Raw genomic sequence first — 24,594 nt, 5'->3', positions numbered from 1 at the left:
AAGTGATGTCAAAATCTGCAGTGCAATAAGTGCAACACTAGATAAATACCCCTAATGGCATATACAGGAAATTAAATGTTAAAACATTAATTCAGGGCATATATTGTCATTCCTCCTTTGTGAAAATTAACCTTTTAGATTAAATTTTACAAGAGGCTGACATCTCCACGAACACATAACGAGTTATGCACCTGCATAGGTGCCCTGCGCATTATTGTTCAGCAGATCCATATAACAGGCACACTGGGGTGGAGGGACGAGCCGCACAGGAAGTGTCAGGCGTAGGAAACCCCTCAGCCAGGGGTCACGGTGGCCGGGCGTGCGTCCCCCACCCACTCCAGCACTCACTTGAAGCTTTGGACGGAGCTCCTCCGTCTGCCCGCCTTGGCCGCGCCGCCGACCTTCTCCTCATCGATGTCAGAGTCGGACAAGTCTATGGGAAAGTCTATACCAAGCCTCTCCCTCCAGCCCTCGTCCCCGCTTGACATGGTGTTCCGGGTGGTGCTCACATGACAGGCGGCGCGGGGCTATCAACAGGCCGCCACTCTCGTCATGGGACCTCAAGTTTATCTCCGGCCACAGGTAAACAAACCCTGGCGGCGCCGCGACCACCGCTGCAAACACACGGGATCCGAACCTCCTCCTTCCTCTTCCTCTTCTTTTGAGCTGTTCCGCCTTGTATCGCTTCTTAAGTTCTTAGGTCCTCCTTGGTACTTCTTCACACTTTGATACTTCACTACGCACACTTACTTACTTCACTGCGCATACTAATATACTTTATTTTGCCCTGAGCTGTTTTTCTTGTCTCCACTAACTTTTGCTTTTCTATTTTTTTCCTTTCTTGAGCTTACTTTGGACTTTTATTTTGCATTTCTCTTCTCTGTCCTTGTTTGTTTTCCCACTATTACACATGTTCTTTTAATCTTCTGTCTCCAGGCAGTAACACGGAGATTCCTGCTCAGGACCAATTAAGACCACTTTTTGCTCTAGAACGCTTTGCAGTTCCCACACGTACGTATGACATAATACTGAAATCTTCAGTGTTTTAGGCCATGGGACCACTTTATGCTAATGTTTACGCAGTTATTTGAGGTTCTATAAACTTTCATATACTAGCTGCCACGTTATTTATACGTATTGATCTTGATAATGCGCCAGGGCACCTGAGCAGGTGCATAAATTACAAACACAATATATGTTTATTATCAAACTTCGACATATATTTGATGATCAGAACAATGAATTTATGACTAATTTAACCCCGGGCATCCCCGGGCGGTATTTAGTAAGAGCATAAGGACGTACGGGGTTAGCAAAAAGCCCATGCACTGACCTATACTTGGCAGCCCCTGTCTATACCTTCCACGAGTGGCAGTGTAGCACCTATCAATAACAGTAATAGATGGGCCACTAACACCCACACCCACACATTAGTAGATGGGCCACTAACACGTACACCCACCCACACAGTAATGGATGGCCACTAACACCCACACCCACACATTAATAGATGGGCCACTAACACACCCACCCACACAGTAATGGATGGCCACTAACACCCACACCCACACATTAATAGATGGGCCACTAACACACCCACCCACACAGTAATGGATGGACACTAACACCCACACCCACACAGTAATAGATAGGCCACTAACACCCACACCCACATAGTAATATATGGGCCACTAACACCCATACCCACACAGTAACAGGTGGACACTAACACCCTCACCCACACAGTAATAGATTGACACTAACACCCACACCCACACAGTAACAGGTGGACACTATATACCCACAACCACACAGTCATAGTGTAGTGCGGCGACGGCCTGATGAACGAGCCTCCCATAACCCACTTGGCAAGTCGGGTACCTCTTTGGCCGACTCGGTAAGGAGTGGCTCTCCCGTCACGCTGGTCGCGGGTTCAATCCCAGGCAGCCGGGGAATACCCTCACTCTTGATTAATTTCTCGTGTTATTTCGATACACGCAGAGGACGTGTTGAGAAATAGGAAGGATGGAAAAGAAAGATCGTCGGGGCATTACAATGGTGGCATAGCGGTGGGCATCCTCTCCTGCAGCTCTGTTGTTGAGTTTCCCCGAAGGGGTAACAGGTAGGATGGCCCATGCTCCGAGGTTGATAGAAAATGGGAATGTTGGAGGTATGTCTAAAAAGGACATTGTGGAGTTATGTCTCAAAGGGACATTGTCAACACACAGAAATTAATCTACATAGGGGGGAAAGCCGTGTAGTGCGGCGACGGCCTGATGAACGAGCCTCCCATAACCCACTTAGCCTTAGCTTAGCCTGCTCAACGCGCGCTGCAAAGTCCTCCCCGTATTACCCAATCACCTTTACTTTGCTATTTAGAGTAGGCGGTGGCCGAACTGGTAGCGTACTGGGCCCACATTCACCGCGTGATGGACGACGCGGGTTCGAATCCCCACGCTACCACTCGGATTTTTCAGTCACCGCCGAGTGGCTTAAAACTACCCACATGCTGTCCTGAAGACCACCCATCAACCCGGACTCTAGAGGAAGCCGTCCAAGCGAATCAAGAACGAGTTCCGGGGGGCAGCATGAGCCAATGCAAGATGGAGCCACTATAAAAACTCGCCTGCGCCAGAACGGGCTGGGCCGACCATCAGGCCCCACCTGGAAGAAGCCTTGGGCCGACCATCAGGCCCCACCGGGAAGATGCCTACCGGCGCAATAGGCAACAACGTGAGAAAAAAAATATATATATATATATATATATATATATATATATATATATATATATATATATATATATATATATATATGTAGTGCGGCGACGGCCTGATGAACGAGCCTCCCATAACCCACTTAGCCAGAGGGGTACCTCTTTGGCCGACTCGGTAAGGAGTGGCTCTCCCGTCACGCTGGTCGCGGGTTCAATCCCAGGCAGCCGGGGAATACCCTCACTTTGTCTTGATTAATTTCTCGTGTTATTTCGATACACGCAGAGGCCGTGTTGAGAAATAGGAAGGATGGAAAAATAAGCTCGCGGGGCATTACAGTGGTGGCATAGCGGTGGGCATCCTCTCCTGCAGTTCTGTTGAGTTTCCCCAAAGGGGTAACAGGTAGGATGGCCCATGCTCCGAGGGTAATAGAAAATGGGAAGAGTTGGAGGTATGTCTCAAAGGGACATTGTGGAGTTATGTCTCAAAGGGACATTGTCAACACACAGAAATTAATCTACATAGGGGGGAAAGCCGTGTAGTGCGGCGACGGCCTGATGAACGAGCCTCCCATAACCCACTTAACCAGTGGGGTACCTCTTTGGCCGACTCGGTAAGGAGTGGCTCTCCCGTCACGCTGGTCGCGGGTTCAGTCCCAGGCAGCCGGGGAATACCCTCACTTTGTCTTGATTAATTTCTCGTGTTATTTCGATACACGCAGAGGCCGTGTTGAGAAATAGGAAGGATGGAAAAATAAGCTCGCGGGGCATTACATATATACATACACACACACACACACACACACACCTGGGGAAGGCGGTGCAAAATTATGCTCCGCCCCGGGTACCCAATACTCTAGAAACGCCTCTGGTTGGTAATGGGACTGGTGGAGAGGGGATGGATTGGTAATGGGACTGGTGGAGAGAGGAAGGGTTGGTAATGGGACTGGTGGAGAGGGGAAGGATTGGTAATGGGACTGGTGGAGAGAGCAAGGGTTGGTAATGGGACGGGTGGAGAGGGGAAGGATTGGTAATGGGACTGGTGGAGAGGGGAAGGGTTGGTAATGGGACTGGTGGAGAGGGGAAGGATTGGTAATGGGAGTAGTGCAGAGAGGAAGGGTTGGTAATGGGACTGGTGGAGAGGGGAAGGGTTGGTAATGGGACTGGTGGAGAGGGGAAGGGTTGGTAATTGGACTGGTGGTTAGGGAACGGGTTGGTAATAGGACTGGTGGCGAGGGGAAGGGTTGGTAATGGGACTGGTGGATAGCGGACGGGTTGGTAATGGGACTGGAGGATAAGGGAAGGATTGGTAATGGGACTGGTGGATACGGGACGGGTTGGTAATGGGACTGGTGGATAGGGGAAGGATTGGTAATAGGACTGGTGGAGAGGGGACGGGTTGGCAATGGGGCTGGAGGATAGGGGAAGGGTTGTTAATAGGACTCGTGGTTAGGGAAAGGATTGGTAATGGGACTGTTGGATTGGGGAAGGGTTGGTAATGGCACTGGTGGATGGGGGAAGGATTGGTAAAGGGACTGGTGGATAGGGGAAGGATTGGTAAAGGGACTGGTGGGGAGGGAAGAGTTGGTAATGGGACTGGTGGATAGGGGAAGGGTTGGTAATGGAACTGGTGGAGAGAGGAAGGGTTAGTTTTTTTTTTTTATTTTTTTTTTTTTATTTATTTATTTTTTTTTTTTTTACGTTGTTGCCTATTGCGCCGGTAGGCATCTTCCCGGTGGGGCCTGATGGTCGGCCCAAGGCTTCTTCCAGGTGGGGCCTGATGGTTGGCCCAGCCCGTTCTGGCGCAGGCGAGTGTTTATAGTGGCGCCATCTTGCATTGGCTCATGCTGCCCCTGCGTTCCCTCTTGATTCGCTTTGACGGCTTCCTCTAGAGTCCGGGTCGGGATGGATGGGCAGTCTTCAGGACAGCATGTGGGTAGTTTTAAGCCACTCGGCGGTGACTGAAAAATCCGAGTGGTAGCGTGAGGATTCGAACCCGCGTCGTCCATCACGCGGCGAATGTGGGTCCAGTGGAGAGAGGAAGGGTTAGTAATGGGACTGGTGGATAGGGGAACGATTGTTAATGGGACTGGTGGATAGGGGAAGGCTTGGTAATGGGACTCGTGGATAGAGGAAGGGTCGGAAATGGGATTGATGGATAGGGGAAGGATTCGTAATGGGACTGGTGGATAGGGGAAGGGTTGGTAATGGTACTGGTGGAGAGGGGAAGAGTTGGTAATGGGACTGGTGGATAGGGGATGGATGGTAATGAGACTGGTGGATAGGGGAAGGATTGGTAATGGGACTGGTGGAGAGGGAAAGGGTTGGTAATAGGACTGGTGGATAGGGGAAGGGTTGGTAATGGAGCTGGTGGATAGGGGAAAGATTGGTAATTGGACTGGTGGAGAGGGGAAGGGTTGGCAATGGGACTGGTGGAGAGAGGAGGGATTGGTAATGGGACTGATGGATACGGGAAGGCGTGGTAATGGGACTGGTGGATAGGGGACGGATTGGTAATGGGACTGGTGGATAGGGGAAGGGTTGGTAATGGGACTGGTGGAGAGAGGAAGAGTTGGTAATGGGACTGGTGGATAGGGGAAGGATTGTTAATGGGATTGGTGGAAAGGAGAAGGCTTGTTAATGGGACTAGTGGATAGAGGAAGGGTTGGAAATGGGACTGATGGATAGGGGAAGGATTCGTAATGGGACTGGTGGATAGGGGAAGGGTTGGTAATGGGACTGGTGGAGAGGGGTAGTGTTGGTAATGGGGTTGGTGGATAGGGGCAGGATGGTAATGAGACTGGTGGATAGGGGAAGAGTTGGTAATGTGACTGGTGGAGAGGGAAAGGGTTGGTAATAGGACTGGTGGATAGGGGAAGGGTTGGTAATGGAACTGATGGATAGGGGAAAGATTGGTAATGCAACTGGTGGAGAGGAGAAGGGTTGGTAATGGGACTGGTGGAGAGGGGAAGGATTGGTAATGGGACTGGTGGATAGGGGAAGGCGTGGTAATGGGACTGGTGGATAGGGGACGGATTGGTAATAGGACTGGTAGATAGAGGAAGGATTGGTAATGGAACTGGTGGGTAGCGGAAGGATTGATAATGGGACTGGTGGAGAGGGGAAGGGTACGTTGGTAATGGGACTGGTGGATAAGGGAAGGATTGGTAGTGGGATGGTGGAGAGGGGAAGGGTTGATAATGGGACTGGTGGAGAGGGGAAGGGTTGGTAATGGGATTGGTGGATAGGGGAAAGGATAATAATGGGACTGGTGGATAGGGGAGGGGATAATAATGGGACTGGTATATAGGGGAATGATTAGTAATGGGACTGGTGGATAGGGGAAGGGTTGGTAAGGGGACTGGTCGAAAGGGAAAGGGTTGGTAATGGGACTGGTGGAGAGTGGAAGGGTTGGTAATCGGACTGGTTTATAGGTGAACGATTGGTAATGGGACTGGTGGATAGGGGAAGGATTGGTAATGGGACTAGTGGATAGGGGAAGGGTTGGTAATGGGACTGGTGGATAGGGGAAGGGTTGGTAATGGGACTGGTGGATAGGCGAACGATTGACAATGGGACTGGTAGAGAGTGGAAAGGTTGGTAATGGGACTGGAAGATAGGGAAAGGATTTGTAATGGGACTGGTGGAGAGGAGAAGGGTTGATAATGGGACTGGTGGATAGGGGAAGGGTTGTTAATGGGACTGGTGGATCGGGGAAGGTTTGGTAATGGTACTGGTGGGTAGGGGAAGGATTGGTAATGGGACTGGTAGAGAGGGGATGGGTTGGTAATGGGACTGGAGGAGAGGGGAAGGATTGGTAATGGGACTGGTTGATAGGGGAAGGGTTGGTAATGGGACTGGTGGATAGGGGAAGGATTGGTAATGGGACTGGTGGATAGGGGAAGGGTTGGTAATGGGACTGGTGGATGGGGAAGGGTTGGTAATGGGACTGGTGGAAGGGGAAGGATTGGTAATGGGACTGGTGGAAGGGGAAGGATTGGTAATGGGACTGGTGGATAGGGGAATTGGTAATGGGACTGGTGGATGGGGAAGGATTGGTAATGGGACTGGTGGATAGGGAAGGATTGGTAATGGGACTGGTGGAGAGGGAAGGTTGGTTATGGGACTGGTGGATAGGGGAAGGGTTGGTAATGGGACTGGAGGATAGGGAAGGGTTGGTAATGGGACTGGTGGATAGGGAAGGGTTGGTAATGGGACTGGTGGATAGGGAAGGTTGGTAATGGGACTGGTGGATAGGGAAGGGTTGGTAATGGGACTGGTGGAAAAGGAAGGTTGGTAATGGGACTGGTGGATAGGGAAGGGTTGGTAATGGGACTGGTGGATAGGGGAAGGGTTGGTAATGGGACTGGTGGATAGGGAAGGGTTGGTAATGGGACTGGTGGATAGGGAAGGTTCATAATGGGACTGGTGGATAGGGAAGGATTGGTAATGGGACTGATGGAGGGAAGGGTTGGTAATGGGACTGGTGGATAGGGAAGGGTTGGTAATGGGACTGATGGATAGGGAAGGGTTGGTAATGGGACTGGTGGATAGGGAAGGGTTGGTAATGGGACTGGTGGATAGGGAAGGGTTGGTAATGGGACTGGTGGATAGGGAAGGTTTGCTAATGGGACTGGTGGCTAAGGGAAGGGTTGGTAATGGGACTGGTGGATGGGGAAGAATTGGTAATGGGACTGGTGGATAGGGAAGGGTTGGTAATGGGACTGGTGGATGGGGAAGGGTTGGTAATGGGACTGGTGGATAGGGAAGGATTGGTAATGGGACTGGTGCATGGGGAAGGATTGGCAATGGGACTGGTGGATAGGAAGGGTTGGTAATGGGACTGGTGGATAGGGAAGGGTTGGTAATGGGACTGGTGGATAGGGAAGGATTGGTAATGGGACTGGTGGATGGGGAAGGATTGGTAATGGGACTGGTGGATAGGGAAGGGTTGGTAATGGGACTGGTGGATAGGGAAGGTTGGTAATGGGACTGGTGGAGAGGGAAGGGTTGGTAATGGGACTGGTGGATAGGGGAAGGGTTGGTAATGGGACTGGTGGAGAGGGAAGGGTTGGCAATTGGACTGGTGGATAGGAAGGGTTGGTAATGGGACTGGTGGAGAGGGAAGGATTGGTAATGGGACTGGTGGATGGGGAAGGTTGGTAATGGGACTGGTGGATAGGGAAGGGTTGGTAATGGGACTGGTGGATAGGGAAGGGTTGGTAATGGGACTGGTGGATAGGGGAAGGATTGGTAATGGGACTGGTGGAGGGGAAGGGTTGGTAATGGGACTGGTGGATAGGGAAGGGTTGGTAATGGGACTGGTGGAGAGGGGAAGGGTTGGTAATGGGACTGGTGGATGGGGAAGGTTGGTAATGGGACTGGTGGAGGGAAGGATTGGTAATGGGACTGGTGGATAGGGAAGGGTTGGTAATGGGACTGGTGGATGGGGAAGGATTGGTAATGGGACTGGTGGATAGGGAAGGGTTGGTAATGGGACTGGTGGATAGGGAAGGTTGGTAATGGGACTGGTGGATAGGGAAGGATTGGTAATGGGACTGGTGGATAGGGAAGGGTTGGTAATGGGACTGGTGGATAGGGGAAGGGTTGGTAATGGGACTGGTGGATAGGGAAGGATTGGTAATGGGACTGGTGGATGGGGAAGGGTTGGTAATGGGACTGGTGGATAGGGAAGGGTTGGTAATGGGACTGGTGGATAGGGAAGGTTGGTAATGGGACTGGTGGATAGGGAAGGGTTGGTAATGGGACTGGTGGATAGGGGAAGGTTGGTAATGGGACTGGTGGATGGGGAAGGGTTGGTAATGGGACTGGTGGATGGGGAAGGGTTGGTAATGGGACTGGTGGATAGGGAAGGGTTGGTAATGGGACTGGTGGATAGGGAAGGTTGGTAATGGGACTGGTGGATAGGGGAAGGGTTGGTAATGGGACTGGTGGATGGAGGGTTGGTAATGGGACTGGTGGAAAGGGGAAAGATTGGTAATGGGACTGGTGGATAGGGGAAGGGTTGGTAATGGGACTGGTGGATAGCACAAGGGTTGGTAATAGAACTGGTGGAGAGGGGAAGGATTGGTAATGGGACTAGTTGATAGGGGAAGGATTAGTAATGGGACTGGTGGATAGGGGAAGGGTTGGTAATGGGACTGGTGGATAGGGGAAGGGTTGGTAATGGGACTGGTGGATAGGGAAGGTTGGTAATGGGACTGGTGGATAGGGAAGGGTTGGTAATGGGACTGGTGGATGGGGAAGGATTGGTAATGGGACTGGTGGATAGGGAAGGGTTGGTAATGGGACTGGTGGATAGGGAAGGATTGGTAATGGGACTGGTGGAGGGAAGGGTTGGTAATGGGACTGGTGGATAGGGAAGATTGGTAATGGGACTGGTGGATAGGGAAGTAATGGGACTGGTGGAAAGGGAAGGGTTGGTATTGGGACTGGTGGATTGGGGTAGGGTTGGTAATGAGACTGGTGGTTAGCGAAGGATTGGTAATGGGACTGGTGGATAGGGGAAGGGTTGGTAATGGGACTGGTGGATAGGGAAGGATTGGTAATGGGACTGGTGGATAGGGAAGGGTTGGTAATGGGACTGGTGGAGAGGGAAGGATTGGTAATGGGACTGGTGGATAGGGAAGGATTGGTAATGGGATTGGTGGAGAGGGAAGGATTGGTAATGGGCCTGATGGATAGGAGAAGGGATGGTAATGGGACTGGTGGAGAGGGGAAGGATTGGTAATGGGAATGGTGAATAGGGAAGAGTTGGTAATGGGACTGGTGGATAGGGGAAGGATTGGTAATGGGACTGGTGGAGAGGGGAAGAGTTGGTAATGGGACTGGTGGATAGGGGAAGGATCCGTAATGGAACTGGTGGAGAGGGGAAATGTTGGTAATGGGACTGGTGGAGAGGGGAAGGGTTGGTAATAGGACTGGTGGATAGGGGAAGGGTTGGTAATAGGACTGGTGGATAGAGGAAGGGTTGGTAATGAGACTGGTGGATAGGGGAAGGATTGGTAATGGGACTGGTGGATAGGAGAAGGATTGGTAATGGGACTGGTGGATAGGGGAAGGGTTGGTAATGGGACTGGTGGATAGGGGAAGGATTGGTAATGGGACTGGTGGAAAGGGGAAGGATTGGTAATGGGACTGGTGGATAGGGGAAGGGTTGGTAATGGGACTGGTGGATAGGGGAAGGATTGGTAATGGGACTGGTGGATAGCGGAAGGATAGGTAATGGTACTGGTGGATAGGGGAAGGATTGGTAATGGGACTGGTGGATAGAGGAAGGGTTGGTAATGGGACTGGTGGGGAGGGGAAGGATTGGTAATGGGACTGGTGGATAGGGGAAGGGTTGGTAATGGGACTGGTGGATAGAGGAAGGATTGGTAATGGGACTGGTGGAGAGGGGAAGGGTTGGTAATGGGACTGGTGGATAGGGGAAGGATTGGTAATGGGACTGGTGGATAGGGGAAGGGTTGGTAATGGGACTGGTGGATAGGGGAAGGATTGGTAATGGGACTGGTGGATAGGGGAAGGGTTGGTAATGGGACTGGTGGAGAGGGGAAGGATTGGTAATGGGACTGGTGGATAGGGGAAGGGTTGGTAATGGGACTGGTGGATAGGGCAAGGATTGGTAATGGGACTGGTGGATAGGGGACGGGTTGGTAATGGGACTGGTGGATAGGGGAAGGGTTGGTAATGGGACTGGTGGATAGGGGAAGGATTGGTAATGGGACTGGTGGATAGGGGAAGGGTTGGTAATGGGACTGGTGGAGATGGGAAGGGTTGGTAATGGGACTGGTGGATAGGGGAAGGTTTGGTAATGGGACTGGTGGATACGGGAAGGATTGGTAATGGGACTGGTGGATAGGGGAAGGGTTGGTAATGGGACTGGTGGATAGGGAAGGATTGGTAATGGGACTGGTCGAAATGGGAAGGATTGGTAATGGGACTGGTGGATAGGGGAAGGGTTGGTAATGGGACTGGTGGATAGGGGAAGGATTGGTAATGGGACTGGTGGATAGGGAAAGGGTTGGTAATGGGACTGGTGGATAGGGGAAGGATTGGTAATGGGACTGGTGGATAGGGGAAGGGTTGGTAATGGGACTGGTTGATAGGGGAGGATTGGTAATGGGACTAGTGAATAATGGACGGGTTGGTAATGGGACTCGTGGAGAGGGGAAGGATTGGTAATGGAACTGGTGGATAGAGGAAGGTTTGGTAATGGGACTGGTTTATAGGGGTATGGTTGGTAATGCGACTGGTGGATAGGGGAAGGACTGGTAATGGAACTGGTGGAGATGGGAAGGATTACTATTGGGACTGGTGGATAGGGGAAGGGTTGGTAATGGGACTGGTGGATAGGGGAAGGGTTGGTAATGGGACTGATGGATAGGGGAAGGATTGGTAATGGGACTGGTGGATAGGGGAAGGGTTGGTAATGGGACTGGTTGATAGGGGAAGGATTGGTAATGGGACTGGTGGGGAGGGGAAGGGTTGGTAATGGGACTGGTGGATAGGGGAAGGGTTGGTAATGGGACTGGTGGAGAGGGGAAGGATTGGTAATGGAACTGGTGGATAAGGGACAGGTTGGTAATGGGACTGATGGAGAGGGGAAAGGTTGGTAATGGGACTGGTGGAGAGGGGAAGGGTTGGTAATGGGACTGGTGGATATGGGAGTGATTGGTAATATGACTGGTGGAAAGGGGAAGGGTTGGTTCAGGGACTGGTGGATAGGGGAAGGATTTGTAATGGGACTGGTACATAGGGGACGGGTTGGTAATGTGACTCGTGGAGAGGGGAAAGGTTGGCAATGGGAGTAGACGATAGGGGACGGGTTGGTAACAGGGCTGGTGGAGAGGGGAAGGGTTGGTAATGGGACTGGTGGATAGGGGACGGGTTGGTAATGGGACTGGTGGAGAGGGGAAGTGTTGGTAATGGGACTGGTGGATAGGGGACGGGTTGGTAAAGGAACTGGTGGATAGGGGAAGGGTTAGCAATGGGACTGGTGGATAAGGGACGGGTTGGTAATGGGTCTGGTGGAAGGGGGAAGGATTGGTAATGGGACTGATGGAGAGGGGACGGATTTGTAATGGGACTGGTGGATAGGGGAAGGGTTGGTAATGGGACTGGTGGATAGGGGAAGGACTGGTATTGGGACTGGTAGATAGGGGAAGGGTTGGTAATGGGACTGGTGGATAGGGGAAGGATTGGTACTGGGACTGGTGGAGAGGGGAAGGGTTGGTAATGGTACTGGTGGATAGGGGAATGATTGATAATGGGACTGGTGGATAGGGGAAGGGTTGGTAATGGGACAGGTGGAGATGGGAATGGTTAATAATGGAACTGGTGGATAGGGGAGGGATTGGTAATGGGACTGGTGGATAGGGGAAGGGTTGGTAATGGGACTGGTGGAGAAGGGAAAGGTTAATAATGGGACTGATGGATAGAGGAAGGATTGATATTGGGACTGGTGGATAGGGGAAGGATTGGTAATGGGACTGGAGGAGAGGAGAAGGGTTGGTAATGGGACTGATGGATGGGGGAAGGGTTGGTAATGGGACTGGTGGATACCGAAAGGGTTGGTAATGGGATTGGTGGAGAGGGGAAGGGTTGGTAATGGGACTGGTGGAAAGTTGGAAAGTTTCGTTTAGTCGGCGCAACATCTGTGGTCATATTCCGGGGAAGGAATTGGAGGGACAGATTCCAGGAGGGGAAGGTTTAAAGGGACTGATGGGTGGGGAAGGGCCTGGTACTCATTCACTGGTGGACAGGGGAAGGATTGGTAATGGGACTGGTGGAAGGGAAATGTTGAATGGGACTGGTGGATGGGGAAGGATTGGTAATGGGACTGGTGGATAGGGAAGGGTTGGTAATGGGACTGGTGGATAGGGGAAGGATTGGTAATGGAACTGGTGGATAGGGAAGGGTTGGTAATGGGACTGGTGGAGAGGGGAAAGGTTGGTAATGGGACTGGTTGATGGGGAAGGATTGGTAATGGGACGGGTGGATACGGGAAGGATTGGTAATGGGACTGGTGAATAGGGGAAGGGTTGGTAATGGGACCGGTGGTTATGGGAAGGGTTGGTAATTGGACTGGTGGAGAGGGGAAGGGTTGGTAATGGGACTGGTGGATTGGGGAAGGGTTGGTAATGGGACTGGTGGATAGGGAAGGATTGGTAATGGGACTGGTGGATAGGGAAGGTTGGTAATGGGACTGTGGATAGGGGAAGGTTGGTAATGGACTGGTGGAGGGAAGGTTGGTAATGGGACTGGTGGATAGGGAAGGGTTGGTAATGGGACTGGTGGATGGGGGAAGGGTTGGTAATGGGACTGGTGGATAGGGAAGGGATGGGAATGGGACTGGTGGAGTGGGGAAGGGTTGGTAATGGGACTGGTGGATAGGGGAAGGGTTGGTAATGGGACTGGTGGAGAGGGTAAGGGTTGGTAATGGGACTGGTGGATAGTGGAAGGGTTGGTAATGGGACTGGTGGATATGGGAATGGTTGGTAATGGGACTGGTGGATAGGGGAAGGATTGGTAATGGGACTGGTCGATAGGGGAAGGATTGGTAATGGGACTGGTGGATAGGGGAAGGGTTGGTAATGGGACTGGTGGATAGGGAAGGGTTGGTAATGGGACTGGTGGATAGGGAAGGTTGGTAATGGGACTGGTGGAGAGGGAAGGATTGGTAATGGGACTGGTGGATAGGGAAGGGTTGGTAATGGGACTGGTGGATAGGGAAGGATTGGTAATGGGACTGGTGGAGAGGGAAGGGTTGGTAATGGGACTGGTGGATAGGGAAGGATTGGTAATGGGACTGGTGGATAGGGAAGGGTTGGTAATGGGACTGGTGGATGGGGAAGGGTTGGTAATGGGACTGGTGGATAGGGAAGGATTGGTAATGGGACTGGTGGATGGGGAAGGGTTGGTAATGGGACTGGTGGATAGGGAAGGATTGGTAATGGGACTGGTGGATAGGGAAGGGTTGGTAATGGGACTGGTGGATAGGGAAGGGTTGGTAATGGGACTGGTGGATAGGGAAGGTTGGTAATGGGACTGGTGGAGAGGGAAGGGTTGGTAATGGGACTGGTGGATAGGGGAAGGGTTGGTAATGGGACTGGTGGAGAGGGAAGGGGGACTGGTGGAGGGAAGGATTGGTAATGGGACTGGTGGATGGGGAAGGGTTGGTAATGGGACTGGTGGATAGGGAAGGATTGGTAATGGGACTGGTGGATAGGGAAGGGTTGGTAATGGGACTGGTGGATAGGGGAAGGTTGGTAATGGGACTGGTGGATAGGGAAAGGGTTGGTAATGGGACTGGTGGATAGGGAAGGTTGGTAATGGGACTGGTGGATAGGGAAGGGTTGGTAATGGGACTGGTGGAGAGGGAAGGTTGGTAATGGGACTGGTGGATAGGGAAGGGTTGGTAATGGGACTGGTGGATAGGGAAGGATTGGTAATGGGACTGGTGGATAGGGAAGGGTTGGTAATGGGACTGGTGGATAGGGGATGGATTGGTAATGGGACTGGTGGATAGGGGAAGGGTTGGTAATGGGACTGGTGGATAGGGAAGGACTGGTAATGGGACTGGTGGATAGGGGAAGGGTTGGTAATAGGACTGGTGGATAGGGGAAGGGTTGGTAATGGGACTGGTGGAGGGGAAGGGTTGGTAATGGGACTGGTGGATAGGGGAAGGATTGGCAATGGGACTGGTGGAGAGGGAAGGGTTGGTAATGGGACTGGTGGATAGGGAAGGGTTGGTAATGGGACTGGTGGATAGGGAAGGATTGGTAATGGGACTGGTGGATAGGGAAGGGTTGGTAATGGGACTGGTGGATAGGGAAGGTTGGTAATGGGACTGGTGGATAGGGAAGGGTTGGTAATGGGACTGGTGGAGAGTGCAAGGGTTGGTAATGGGACTGGTTCATAGGTGACGGCTTGGTAATGGGACTGGTGGATAGGGGAAGGATTGGTAATGGGACTGGTGGATAGGGGAAGGGTTGGTAATGGGACTGGTGGAGGGAAGGATTGGTAATGGGACTGGTGGATAGGGAAGGGTTGGTAATGGGACTGGTGGATAGGGAAGGGTTAGTAATGGACTGGTGGATGGGAAGGATTGGTAATGGGACTGGTGGATAGGGAAGGGTTGGTAATGGGACTGGTGGATGGGGAAGGATTGGTAATGGGACTGGTGGAGGGAAGGGTTGGTAATGGGACTGGTGGATAGGGAAGGATTGGTAATGGGACTGGTGGATGGGGAAGGGTTAGTAATGGGACTGGTGGATAGGGAAGGGTTGGTAATGGGACTGGTGGATAGGGAAGGATTGGTAATGGGACTGGTGGATAGGGAAGGTTGGTAATGGGACTGGTGGATAGGGAAGGGTTAGTAATGGGACTGGTGGATAGGGAAGGGGTAATAGGACCGGTGGATAGGGGAACGGTTGGTAATAGGACTAGTGGATAGGGGAAGGGTTGGTAATGGGACTGGTGGATAGGGGAAGGGTTGGTAATGGGACTGGTGGATAGGGGAAGGATTGGTTATGGGACTTGTGGATAGGGGAAGGGTTGGTAATGGTACTGGTGGATTGGGGAAGGGTTGGTAATGGGACTGGTGGATAGGGCAAGGATTGGTAATGGGACTGGTGGATAGGGGAAGGGTTGGTAATGGGACTGGTGGATAGGGGAAGGATTGGTAATGGGACTGGTGGAGAGGGGAAGGATTGGTAATGGGACTGGTGGATAGGTGAAGGGTTGGTAATGGGACTGGTGGATAGGGGAAGGATTGGTAATGGGACTGGTGGATAGGGAAGGTTGGTAATGGGACTGGTGGATAGGGAAGGGTTAGTAATGGGACTGGTGGATAGGGAAGGTTGGTAATGGGACTGGTGGAGAGGGAAGGGTTGGTAATGGGACTGGTGGATAGGGAAGGGTTGGTAATGGGACTGGTGGAGGGGAAGGGTTGGTAATGGGACTGGTGGATAGGGAAGGTTGGTAATGGGACTGGTGGATAGGGAAGGTTGGTAATGGGACTGGTGGATAGGGAAGGATTGCTAATGGGACTGGGGGATATGGGAAGGATTGGTAATGGGACTGGTGGATAGGGGAAGGGTTGGTAATGGGACTGGTGGATAGGGGAAGGGTTGGTAATGGGACTGGTGGATAGGGGAAGGGTTGGTAATGGGACTGGTGGATAGGGGAAGGGTTGGTAATGGGACTGGTGGATAGGGAAAAGGTTGGTATTGGGACTGGTGGAAAAAGGAAGGGTTGGTTTTGGGACTGGTGGATAGGAGAAGGGTTGGTAATGGTACTGGTGGATAGGGGAAGTGTTGGTAATGGGACTGGTGGAGAGGGGAAGAATTGGGAATGGGACTGGTGGATAGGGGTAGGTTTGGTAATGTGACTGGTGGATATGGAAGGATTGGTAATGGGACTGGTGGATAGGGAAGGGTTGGTAATGGGACTGGTGGATAGGGAAGGGTTGGTAATGGGACTGGTGGAGGGAAGGTTGGTAATGGGACTGGTGGATAGGGAAGGTTGGTAATGGGACTGGTGGATAGGGAAGGGTTGGTAATGGGACTGGTGGATAGGGAAGGGTTGGTAATGGGACTGGTGGAGGGAAAGGTTGGTAATGGGACTGGTGGATAGGGGAAAGGTTGGTAATGGGACTGGTGGATGGGGAAGGGTTGGTAATGGGACTGGTGGATAGGGAAGGATTGGTAATGGGACTGGTGGAGGGAAGGGTTGGTAATGGGACTGGTGGATGGGGAAGGGTTGGTAATGGGACTGGTGGATGGGGAAAGGTTGGTAATGGGACTGGTGGATAGGGAAGGTTGGTAATGGGACTGGTGGATAGGGGAAGGGTTGGTAATGGGACTGGTGGATAGGGGAAGGGTTGGTAATGGGACTGGTGGATGGGGAAGGGTTGGTAATGGGACTGGTGGATAGGGAAGGGTTGGTAATGGGACTGGTGGATAGGGAAGGGGTTGGTAATGGGACTGGTGGATAGGGAAGGGTTGGTAATGGGACTGGTGGATAGGGAAGGGTTGGTAATGGGACTGGTGGAGAGGGAAGGGTTGGTAATGGGACTGGTGGATAGGGGAAGGATTGGTAATGGGACGGGTGGATAGGGGAAGGGTTGGTAATGTGACTGGTGGATAGCGGAAAGGTTGGTAATGGGACTGGTGGAGAGGGAAAGGATTTGTAATGGGACTGGTGGATAGGGGAAGGGTTGGTAATGGGACTAGTGGATAGGGGAAGGATTGGTAATGGGACTGGTGGAGAGGGAAGGGTTGGTAATGGGACTGGTGGATAGGGAAGGGTTGGTAATGGGACTGGTGGAGAGGGAAGGGTTGGTAATGGGACTGGTGGATAGGGAAGGATTGGTAATGGGACTGGTGGATAGGGAAGGGTTGGTAATGGGACTGGTGGATAGGGAAGGGTTGGTAATGGGACTGGTGGATAGGGAAGGGTTGGTAATGGGACTGGTGGATAGGGAAGGGTTGGTAATGGGACTGGTGGATGGGGAAGGGTGGGGAATGGGACTGGTGGAGAGGGGAAGGGGTTGGTAATGGGACTGGTGGATGGGGAAGGTTGGTAATGGGACTGGTGGATACGGGAAGGGTTGGTAATTTGACTCGTGGATAGGTGAAGGGTTGGTAATGGGACTGGTGGATAGGGGAAGGATTAGTAATGGGACTGGTGGATAGGGAAGGTTGGTAATGGGACTGGTGGATGGGGAAGGATTGGTAATGGGACTGGTGGAGAGGGAAGGGTTGGTTATGGGCCTGGTGGATAGGGGAAGGGTTGGTAATGGGACTGGTGGAGTGGGGAAGGGTTGGTAATGGGACTGGTGGATAGGGGAAGGGTTGGTAATGGGACTGGTGGATAGGGGAGGGGTTGGTAATGGGACTGGTGGATAGGGAAGGGTTGGTAATGGACTGGTGGATGGGGAAGGGTTGGTAATGGGACTGGTGGATAGGGAAGGATTGGTAATGGGACTGGTGGAGAGGGGAAGGGTTGGTAATGGGACTGGTGGATAGGGAAGGGTTGGTAATGGGACTGGTGGATAGGGAAGGGTTGGTAATGGGACTGGTGGATGGGGAAGGGTTGGTAATGGGACTGGTGGATAGGGAAGGGTTGGTAATGGGACTGGTGGATAGGGGAAGGGTTGGTAATGGGACTGGTGGATAGGGAAGGGTTGGTAATGGGACTGGTGGATGGGGAAGGGTTGGTAATGGGACTGGTGGATGGGGAAGGATTGGTAATGGGACTGGTGGATAGGGAAGGATTGGTAATGGGACTGGTGGAGGGAAGGGTTGGTAATGGGACTGGTGGATGGGGAAGGGTTGGTAATGGGACTGGTGGATGGGGAAGGGTTGGTAATGGGACTGGTGGATAGGGGAAGGGTTGGTAATGGGACTGGTTGATGGGGAAGGATTGGTAATGGGACTGGTGGATAGGGGAAGGGTTGGTAATGGGACTGGTGGATAGTGGAAGGATTGGTAATGGGAGGAGAGTAGAGGGGAAGGGTGGGTAATGGGACTGGTGGATGGGAAGGATTGGTAATGGGACTGGTGGATAGGGAAGGGTTAGTAATGGGACTGGTGGATAGGGAAGGATTGGTAATGGGACTGGTGGATAGGGAAGGGTTGGTAATGGGACTGGTGGATAGGGAAGGGTTGGTAATGGGACTGGTGGATGGGGAAGGATTGGTAATGGGACTGGTGGATAGTGTAATGGTTGGTTATGGGACTGTTGTTTAGGGGTAGGGTTGGTTATGGGACTGGTGGATCGGGGAAGGTTTGGTAATAAGACTGGTGGAGAGGGGAAGGGTTGGTAATGGGACTGGTGGATAGGGGAAGGGTTGGTAATGGGACTGGTGGATAGGGAAGGGTTGGTAATGGGACTGGTGGATAGGGAAGGGTTGGTAATGGGACTGGTGGATGGGAAGGATTGGTAATGGGACTGGTGGATGGGGAAGGGTTGGTAATGGGACTGGTGGATAGGGAAGGGTTGGTAATGGGACTGGTGGAGGGGAAGGATTGGTAATGGGACTGGTGGATAGGGAAGGGTTGGTAATGGGACTGGTGGAGAGGGAAGGTTGGTAATGGGACTGGTGGATAGGGAAGGATTGGTAATGGGACTGGTGGAGAGGGAAGGTTGGTAATGGGACTGGTGGAAGGGGAAGGGTTGGTAATGGGACTGGTGGATAGGGAAGGGTTGGTAATGGGACTGGTGGAGAGGGAAGGGTTGGTAATGGGACTGGTGGATAGGGAAGGATTGGTAATGGGACTGGTGGAGAGGGAAGGGGTTGGTAATGGGACTGGTGGATAGGGAAGGATTGGTAATGGGACTGGTGGATGGGGAAGTGTTGGTAATGGGACTGGTGGATAGGGAAGGATTGGTAATGGGACTGGTGGATAGGGGAAGGGTTGGTAATGGGACTGGTGGATGGGGAAGGGTTGGTAATGGGACTGGTGGATAGGGAAGGGTTGGTAATGGGACTGGTGGAGAGGGAAGGGTTGGTAATGGGACTGGTGGATGGGAAGGATTGGTAATGGGACTGGTGGATAGGGAAGGGTTGGTAATGGGACTGGTGGAGGGAAGGATTGGTAATGGGACTGGTGGATGGGGAAGGGTTGGTAATGGGACTGGTGGATGGGGAAGGATTGGTAATGGGACTGGTGGAGAGGAAGGGTTGGTAATGGGACTGGTGGATAGGGGAAGGATTGGTAATGGGACTGGTGGATAGGGAAGGTTGGTAATGGGACTGGTGGATGGGGACGGATTGGTAATGGGACTGGTGGATGGGGAAGGGTTGGTAATGGGACTGGTGGATAGGGACGGGTTGGTAATGGGACTGGTGGATAGGGGAAGGTTAGTAATGGGACTGGTGGATAGGGGAAGATTGGTAATGGGACTGGTGGATGGGGAAGGATTGGTAATGGGACTGGTGGATAGGGAAGGGTTGGTAATGGGACTGGTGGATAGGGAAGGGTTGGTAATGGGACTGGTGGATAGGGGAAGGGTTGGTAATGGGACTGGTGGATAGGGAAGGGTTGGTAATGGGACTGGTGGATGGGGAAGGGTTGGTAATGGGACTGGTGGATGGGGAAGGATTGGTAATGGGACTGGTGGAGGGAAGGTTGGTAATGGGACTGGTGGAAAGGGAAGGGTTGGTAATGGGACTGGTGGATAGGGAAGGATTGGTAATGGGACTGGTGGAGAGGAAGGGTTGGTAATGGGACTGGTGGATAGGGAAGGGTTGGTAATGGGACTGGTGGATAGGGAAGGGTTGGTAATAGGACTGGTGGATAGGGAAGGGTTGGTAATGGGACTGGTGGAAGGGGAAGGTTAGTAATGGGACTGGTGGATAGGGGAAGGATTGGTAATGGGACTGGTGGATAGGGAAGGGTTGGTAATGGGACTGGTGGATAGGGAAGGGTTGGTAATGGGACTGGTGGATAGGGGAAGGGTTGGTAATGGGACTGGTGGATAGGGAAGGATTGGTAATGGGACTGGTGGATGGGGAAGGGGTTGGTAATGGGACTGGTGGATGGGGAAGGATTGGTAATGGGACTGGTGGATAGGGAAGGTTGGTAATGGGACTGGTGGAGAGGGAAGGGTTGGTAATGGGACTGGTGGATAGGGAAGGGTTGGTAATGGGACTGGTGGATAGGGGAAGGTTGGTAATGGGACTGGTGGAGGGGGAAGGGTTGGTAATGGGACTGGTGGATAGGAAAGATTGGTAATGGGACTGGTGGATAGGGAAGGATTGGTAATGGGACTGGTGGAGAGGGAAGGGTTGGTAATGGGACTGGTGGATGGGGGAAGGATTGGTAATGGGACTGGTGGATGGGGAAGGATTGGTAATGGGACTGGTGGATTGGGAAGGATGGGTAATGGGACTGGTGGATAGGGAAGGATTGGTAATGGGACTGGTGGATAGGGAAGGTTGGTAATGGGACTGGTGGATGGGGACGGATTGGTAAATGGACTGGTGGATAGGGAAGGGTTGGTAATGGGACTGGTGGATAGGGAAGGATTGGTAATGGGACTGGTGGAGAGGGAAGGGTTGGTAATGGACTGGTGGATAGGGAAGGATTGGTAATGGGACTGGTGGATAGGGGAAGGGTTGGTAATGGACTGGTGGATAGGGAAAGAATTGGTAATCGGACTGGTGGAGAGGGAAGGGTTGGTAATGGGACTGGTGGAGAGGTTTGGTAATGGGACTGGTGGATAGGGGAAGGATTGGTAATGGGACTGGTGGAGAGGGGAAGGGTTGGTAATGGGACTGGTGGATAGGGAAGGGTTGGTAATGGGACTGGTGGATAAGGGAAGGGTTGGTAATGGGACTGGTGGATGGGGAAGGGTTGGTAATGGGACTGGTGGATAGGGAAGGGTTGGTAATGGGACTGGTGGATAGGGAAGGATTGGTAATGGGACTGGTGGATAGGGAAGGGTTGGTAATGGGACTGGTGGATGGGGAAGGATTGGTAATGGGACTGGTGGATAGGGAAGGATTGGTAATGGGACTGGTGGATGGGGAAGGATTGGTAATGGGACTGGTGGAGAGGGAAGTGTTGGTAATGGGACTGGTGGATAGGGAAGGATTGGTAATGGGACTGGTGGAGAGGGAAGGGTTGGTAATGGGACTGGTGGATAGGGGAAGGATTGGTAATGGGACTGGTGGATAGGGTAGGGTTGGTAATGGGACTGGTGGATAGGGGAAGGGTTGTTAATGGGACTGGTGGATGGGGACAGGTTGGTAATGGGACTAGTGGAGAGGGAAGGGTTAGTGTGGGACTGGTGGATAGGGAAGGTTGGTAATGGGACTGGTGGATAGGGAAGGGTTGGTAATGGGACTGGTGGATAGGGAAGATTGGTAATGGGACTGGTGGATGGGGAAGGGTTGGTAATGGGACTGGTGGATAGGGAAGGATTGGTAATGGGACTGGTGGATAGGGAAGGGTTGGTAATGGGACTGGTGGATGGGGAAGGATTGGTAATGGGACTGGTGGGTAGGGGAAGGGTTGGTAATGGGACTGGTGGATAGGGAACGGATTAATAATGGGACTGGTGGGTAGGGGAAGGGTTGGTAATGGGACTGGTGGATAGGGAAGGGTTGGTAATGGGACTGGTGGAGGGAAGGGTTGGTAATGGGACTGGTGGATGGGGAAGGATTGGTAATGGGACTTGTGGATATGGGAAGGGTTGGTAATGGGACTGGTGGATAGGGGAATGATTGGTAATGGGACTGGTGGAATGGGGAAGGGTTGGTAATGGGACTGGTGGATAGGGGAAGGATTGGTAATGGGACTGGTGGATAGGGGAAGGGTTGGTAATGGGACTGGTGGAGAGGGAAGGGTTGGTAATGGGACTGGTGGATAGGGGAGGGGTTGGTAATGGGACTGGTGGATAGGGAAGGGTTGGTAATGGGACTGATGGATGGGGAAGGGTTGGTAATGGGACTGGTGGATAGGGGAAGGGTTGGTAATGGGACTGGGGATAGGGAAGGGTTGGTAATGGGACTGGTGGAGAGGGAAAGGATTGGTTATGGGACTGGTGGAGAGGGAAACGGTCGGTAATGGGAGTGTTGGATAGGGAAAGGGTTGGAAATGGGACTGGTGGAGAGGGAAGGGTTGGTAATGGGACTGGTGGATGGGGAAGGGTTAGTAATGGGACTGGTGGATGGGGAAGGCTTGGTCATGGTACTGGTGGCTAGGGGAAGGGTTGGTAATGGGACTGGTGGATAGGGAAGGGGTTGGTAATGGGACTGGTGGATGGGGAAGGGTTGAAGTATGGGACTGGTGGATAGAGAGGAAGGTTAATAATGGAACTGGTGGATAGAGAAGGAAGGAGTTGGTAATGGGACTGGTGGATAGGGAAAAAAGATTGGTAATGGGACTGTGGTGGATAGGGGAAGGGTTGGTAATGGGACTTTAGTGGATGGGGAAGGATTGGTAATGGGACTGGTGGATAGGAGAAAAAGATAGGTAATGGGACTGGTGGATGGGGAAGGGTTGGTAATGGGACTGGTGGAGAGGAGATTAGTGGGAACAGGTTGGTAATGGGACTGGTGGATAGGAAGAAGGGTTGGTAAAAGGGACTGGTGGATAAAGGGAAGGGTTGGTAAATGGGACTGGTGGAGAGGGAAGGGTTGGTAATGGGCACTGGTGGAAAGGTTGGTAATGGGACTGGTGGATAGGGGAAGGATTGGTAATGTGGACTGGTGGGATAGGGAAGGGTTAGTAACGGGACTAGTGCATGGGAAGGATTAAGTAATGGGACTGTGTGGATAGGGAAGGGTTGGTGAATGGGACTGATGAGAAGGGGAAGGATTGGTAATGGGACTGGTGGATAGGGAAGGGTTGGTAATGGGACTGGTGGATAGGGAAGGATTGGTAATGGGACTGATGGATATAGGAAGGGTTGAGTAATGGGACTGGTGGATAGGGGACAGGATTGGTAATGGGACTGGTGGATAGGGAAGGGTTGGTAATGGCCAGGACTGGTGGATAGGGGAAGGGTTGGTAATGGGACTGGTGGAGAGTGGATGGGTTGGTAATGGGACTGGTGGAGAGGAAAAGGGTTGGTAATGGGACTGGTGGAAAGGGGAAGGATTGGTAAAGGGACTGGTGGATAGAAGAAGGGGTTAGTATGGGACTGGTGGGACCTAGGGAAGGGTTGGTAATGGGACTGGTGGATAGGAGAAAGATTGGTAATGGGACTGGTGGTTAGGGGGAAGGGATTGAAGTAATGGAACTGGTGGATAGGGAAGGGTTGAGTGAAATGGGACTGGTGGATGGGGAAGGGTTGAGTAATGGGACTGGTGGATATGGGGAAGGATTGGTAATGGGACCTGGTTATTAAGGGGAAGGATTGAAAGTAATGCGGACTGGTGGAGAATAGAAAGAGTTGTTAATGGGACTGGTGGATAGGGAAGGATTCGTAATGGGACTGGTGGATAAGGGGAAGGGTTGGTAATGGGACTGGTGGAGGGAAAGGGGTTGGTAATGGGACTGGTGGATAGGGAAAGGGTTGGTACTGGGACAATGGTGGATATAGGGGGAAGGGTTGGTAATGGGACTGGTGGATGGGAAGGGATTGGTTCAGTGGGACTGAATTGGATAGGAGGAAGGATTGTAATGGGACTGGTGGACATAGGGAACAGGTTGGTAATGGGACTGGTGGAGAGGGGGAAGAAAGGGTTGGTAATGGGAGTGAACCTGGTGGATGGGAGGGAAAGGATTGGTAACAGGGACTGGTGGAAGAGGAAGGGTTGGTAATGGGACTGGTGGATTGGGGAAGGGTTGGTAATGGGACTGGTGGAGAGGGGGACAGGTTGGTAATGGGACTGGTGGAAGGGGACAGGATTTGGTAGTAATGGAACTGGTGGATAGTGGGACGGGTTAATGGGACTGAGTGGATATGGGGACAGGGTTGGTAATGGGACTGGTGGATGGGGAAGGGATGGGTAATTGGGACTGGTGGATAGGGGAAGGCGGTAATGGGACTAGGTAAGATGGGGGAAGGATTGGTAATGGGACTGGTGGATGGGGAGATGATTTAGTAATGGGACTGGTGGATAGGGGAAGGGTTGGTAATGGGACTGGTGGATAGGGAAGGATTGGTATGGGGAAGGTTAGGGAATGGGACTGGTGGATGGGGAAGGGGTTGGTAATGGGACTGGTGGATGGGGAAGGATTGGTAATGGGACAGGTGGAAGGAGAGGGGAAGGGTTAGTAATGGGACTGGTGGATAGGGAAAGATTGGTAATGGGACTGGTGGATGAGGGGAAGGAAGGGTTGGTAATGGGACTGGTGGAGAGGGGAAGGGTATGGTTAATGGGACTGGTGGTGGATGGGGAA

At 52.3% G+C, this 24,594-nt stretch overlaps 2 protein-coding genes across 6 annotated transcripts in view; one reads left to right on the top strand and one right to left on the bottom strand.

Moving 5' to 3' along the window:
* LOC127001740 (mitogen-activated protein kinase kinase kinase 4-like) overlaps positions 1-978 on the bottom strand; it is a 61,787-nt gene extending 60,809 nt beyond the window's left edge. Inside the window, exon 1 of one of the 5 annotated variants that reach the window (XR_007755435.1) lies at positions 349-978. Coding sequence is in view for 3 of the 5 variants with exons in the window: in XM_050866871.1 (XP_050722828.1) it covers positions 349-488 (140 nt within the window). In the remaining 2 variants the exon portion in view is untranslated. The other 4 variants (XM_050866871.1, XM_050866870.1, XM_050866868.1 and 1 more) reach the window with 4 other exon arrangements.
* LOC127001746 (uncharacterized) overlaps positions 438-24,594 on the top strand; it is a 42,821-nt gene continuing 18,664 nt past the window's right edge. Inside the window, exon 1 of the mRNA XM_050866884.1 lies at positions 438-582. Within this exon, the coding sequence (XP_050722841.1) occupies positions 510-582 (73 nt within the window). The 5' untranslated portion in view covers positions 438-509. The remainder of the gene's footprint in view (positions 583-24,594) is intronic.

Source organism: Eriocheir sinensis, chromosome 21, assembly GCF_024679095.1.
Source record: "Eriocheir sinensis breed Jianghai 21 chromosome 21, ASM2467909v1, whole genome shotgun sequence".
Classification (NCBI taxonomy): domain Eukaryota; kingdom Metazoa; phylum Arthropoda; class Malacostraca; order Decapoda; family Varunidae; genus Eriocheir; species Eriocheir sinensis.
This window is presented reverse-complemented; position numbering and strand designations above follow the sequence as displayed.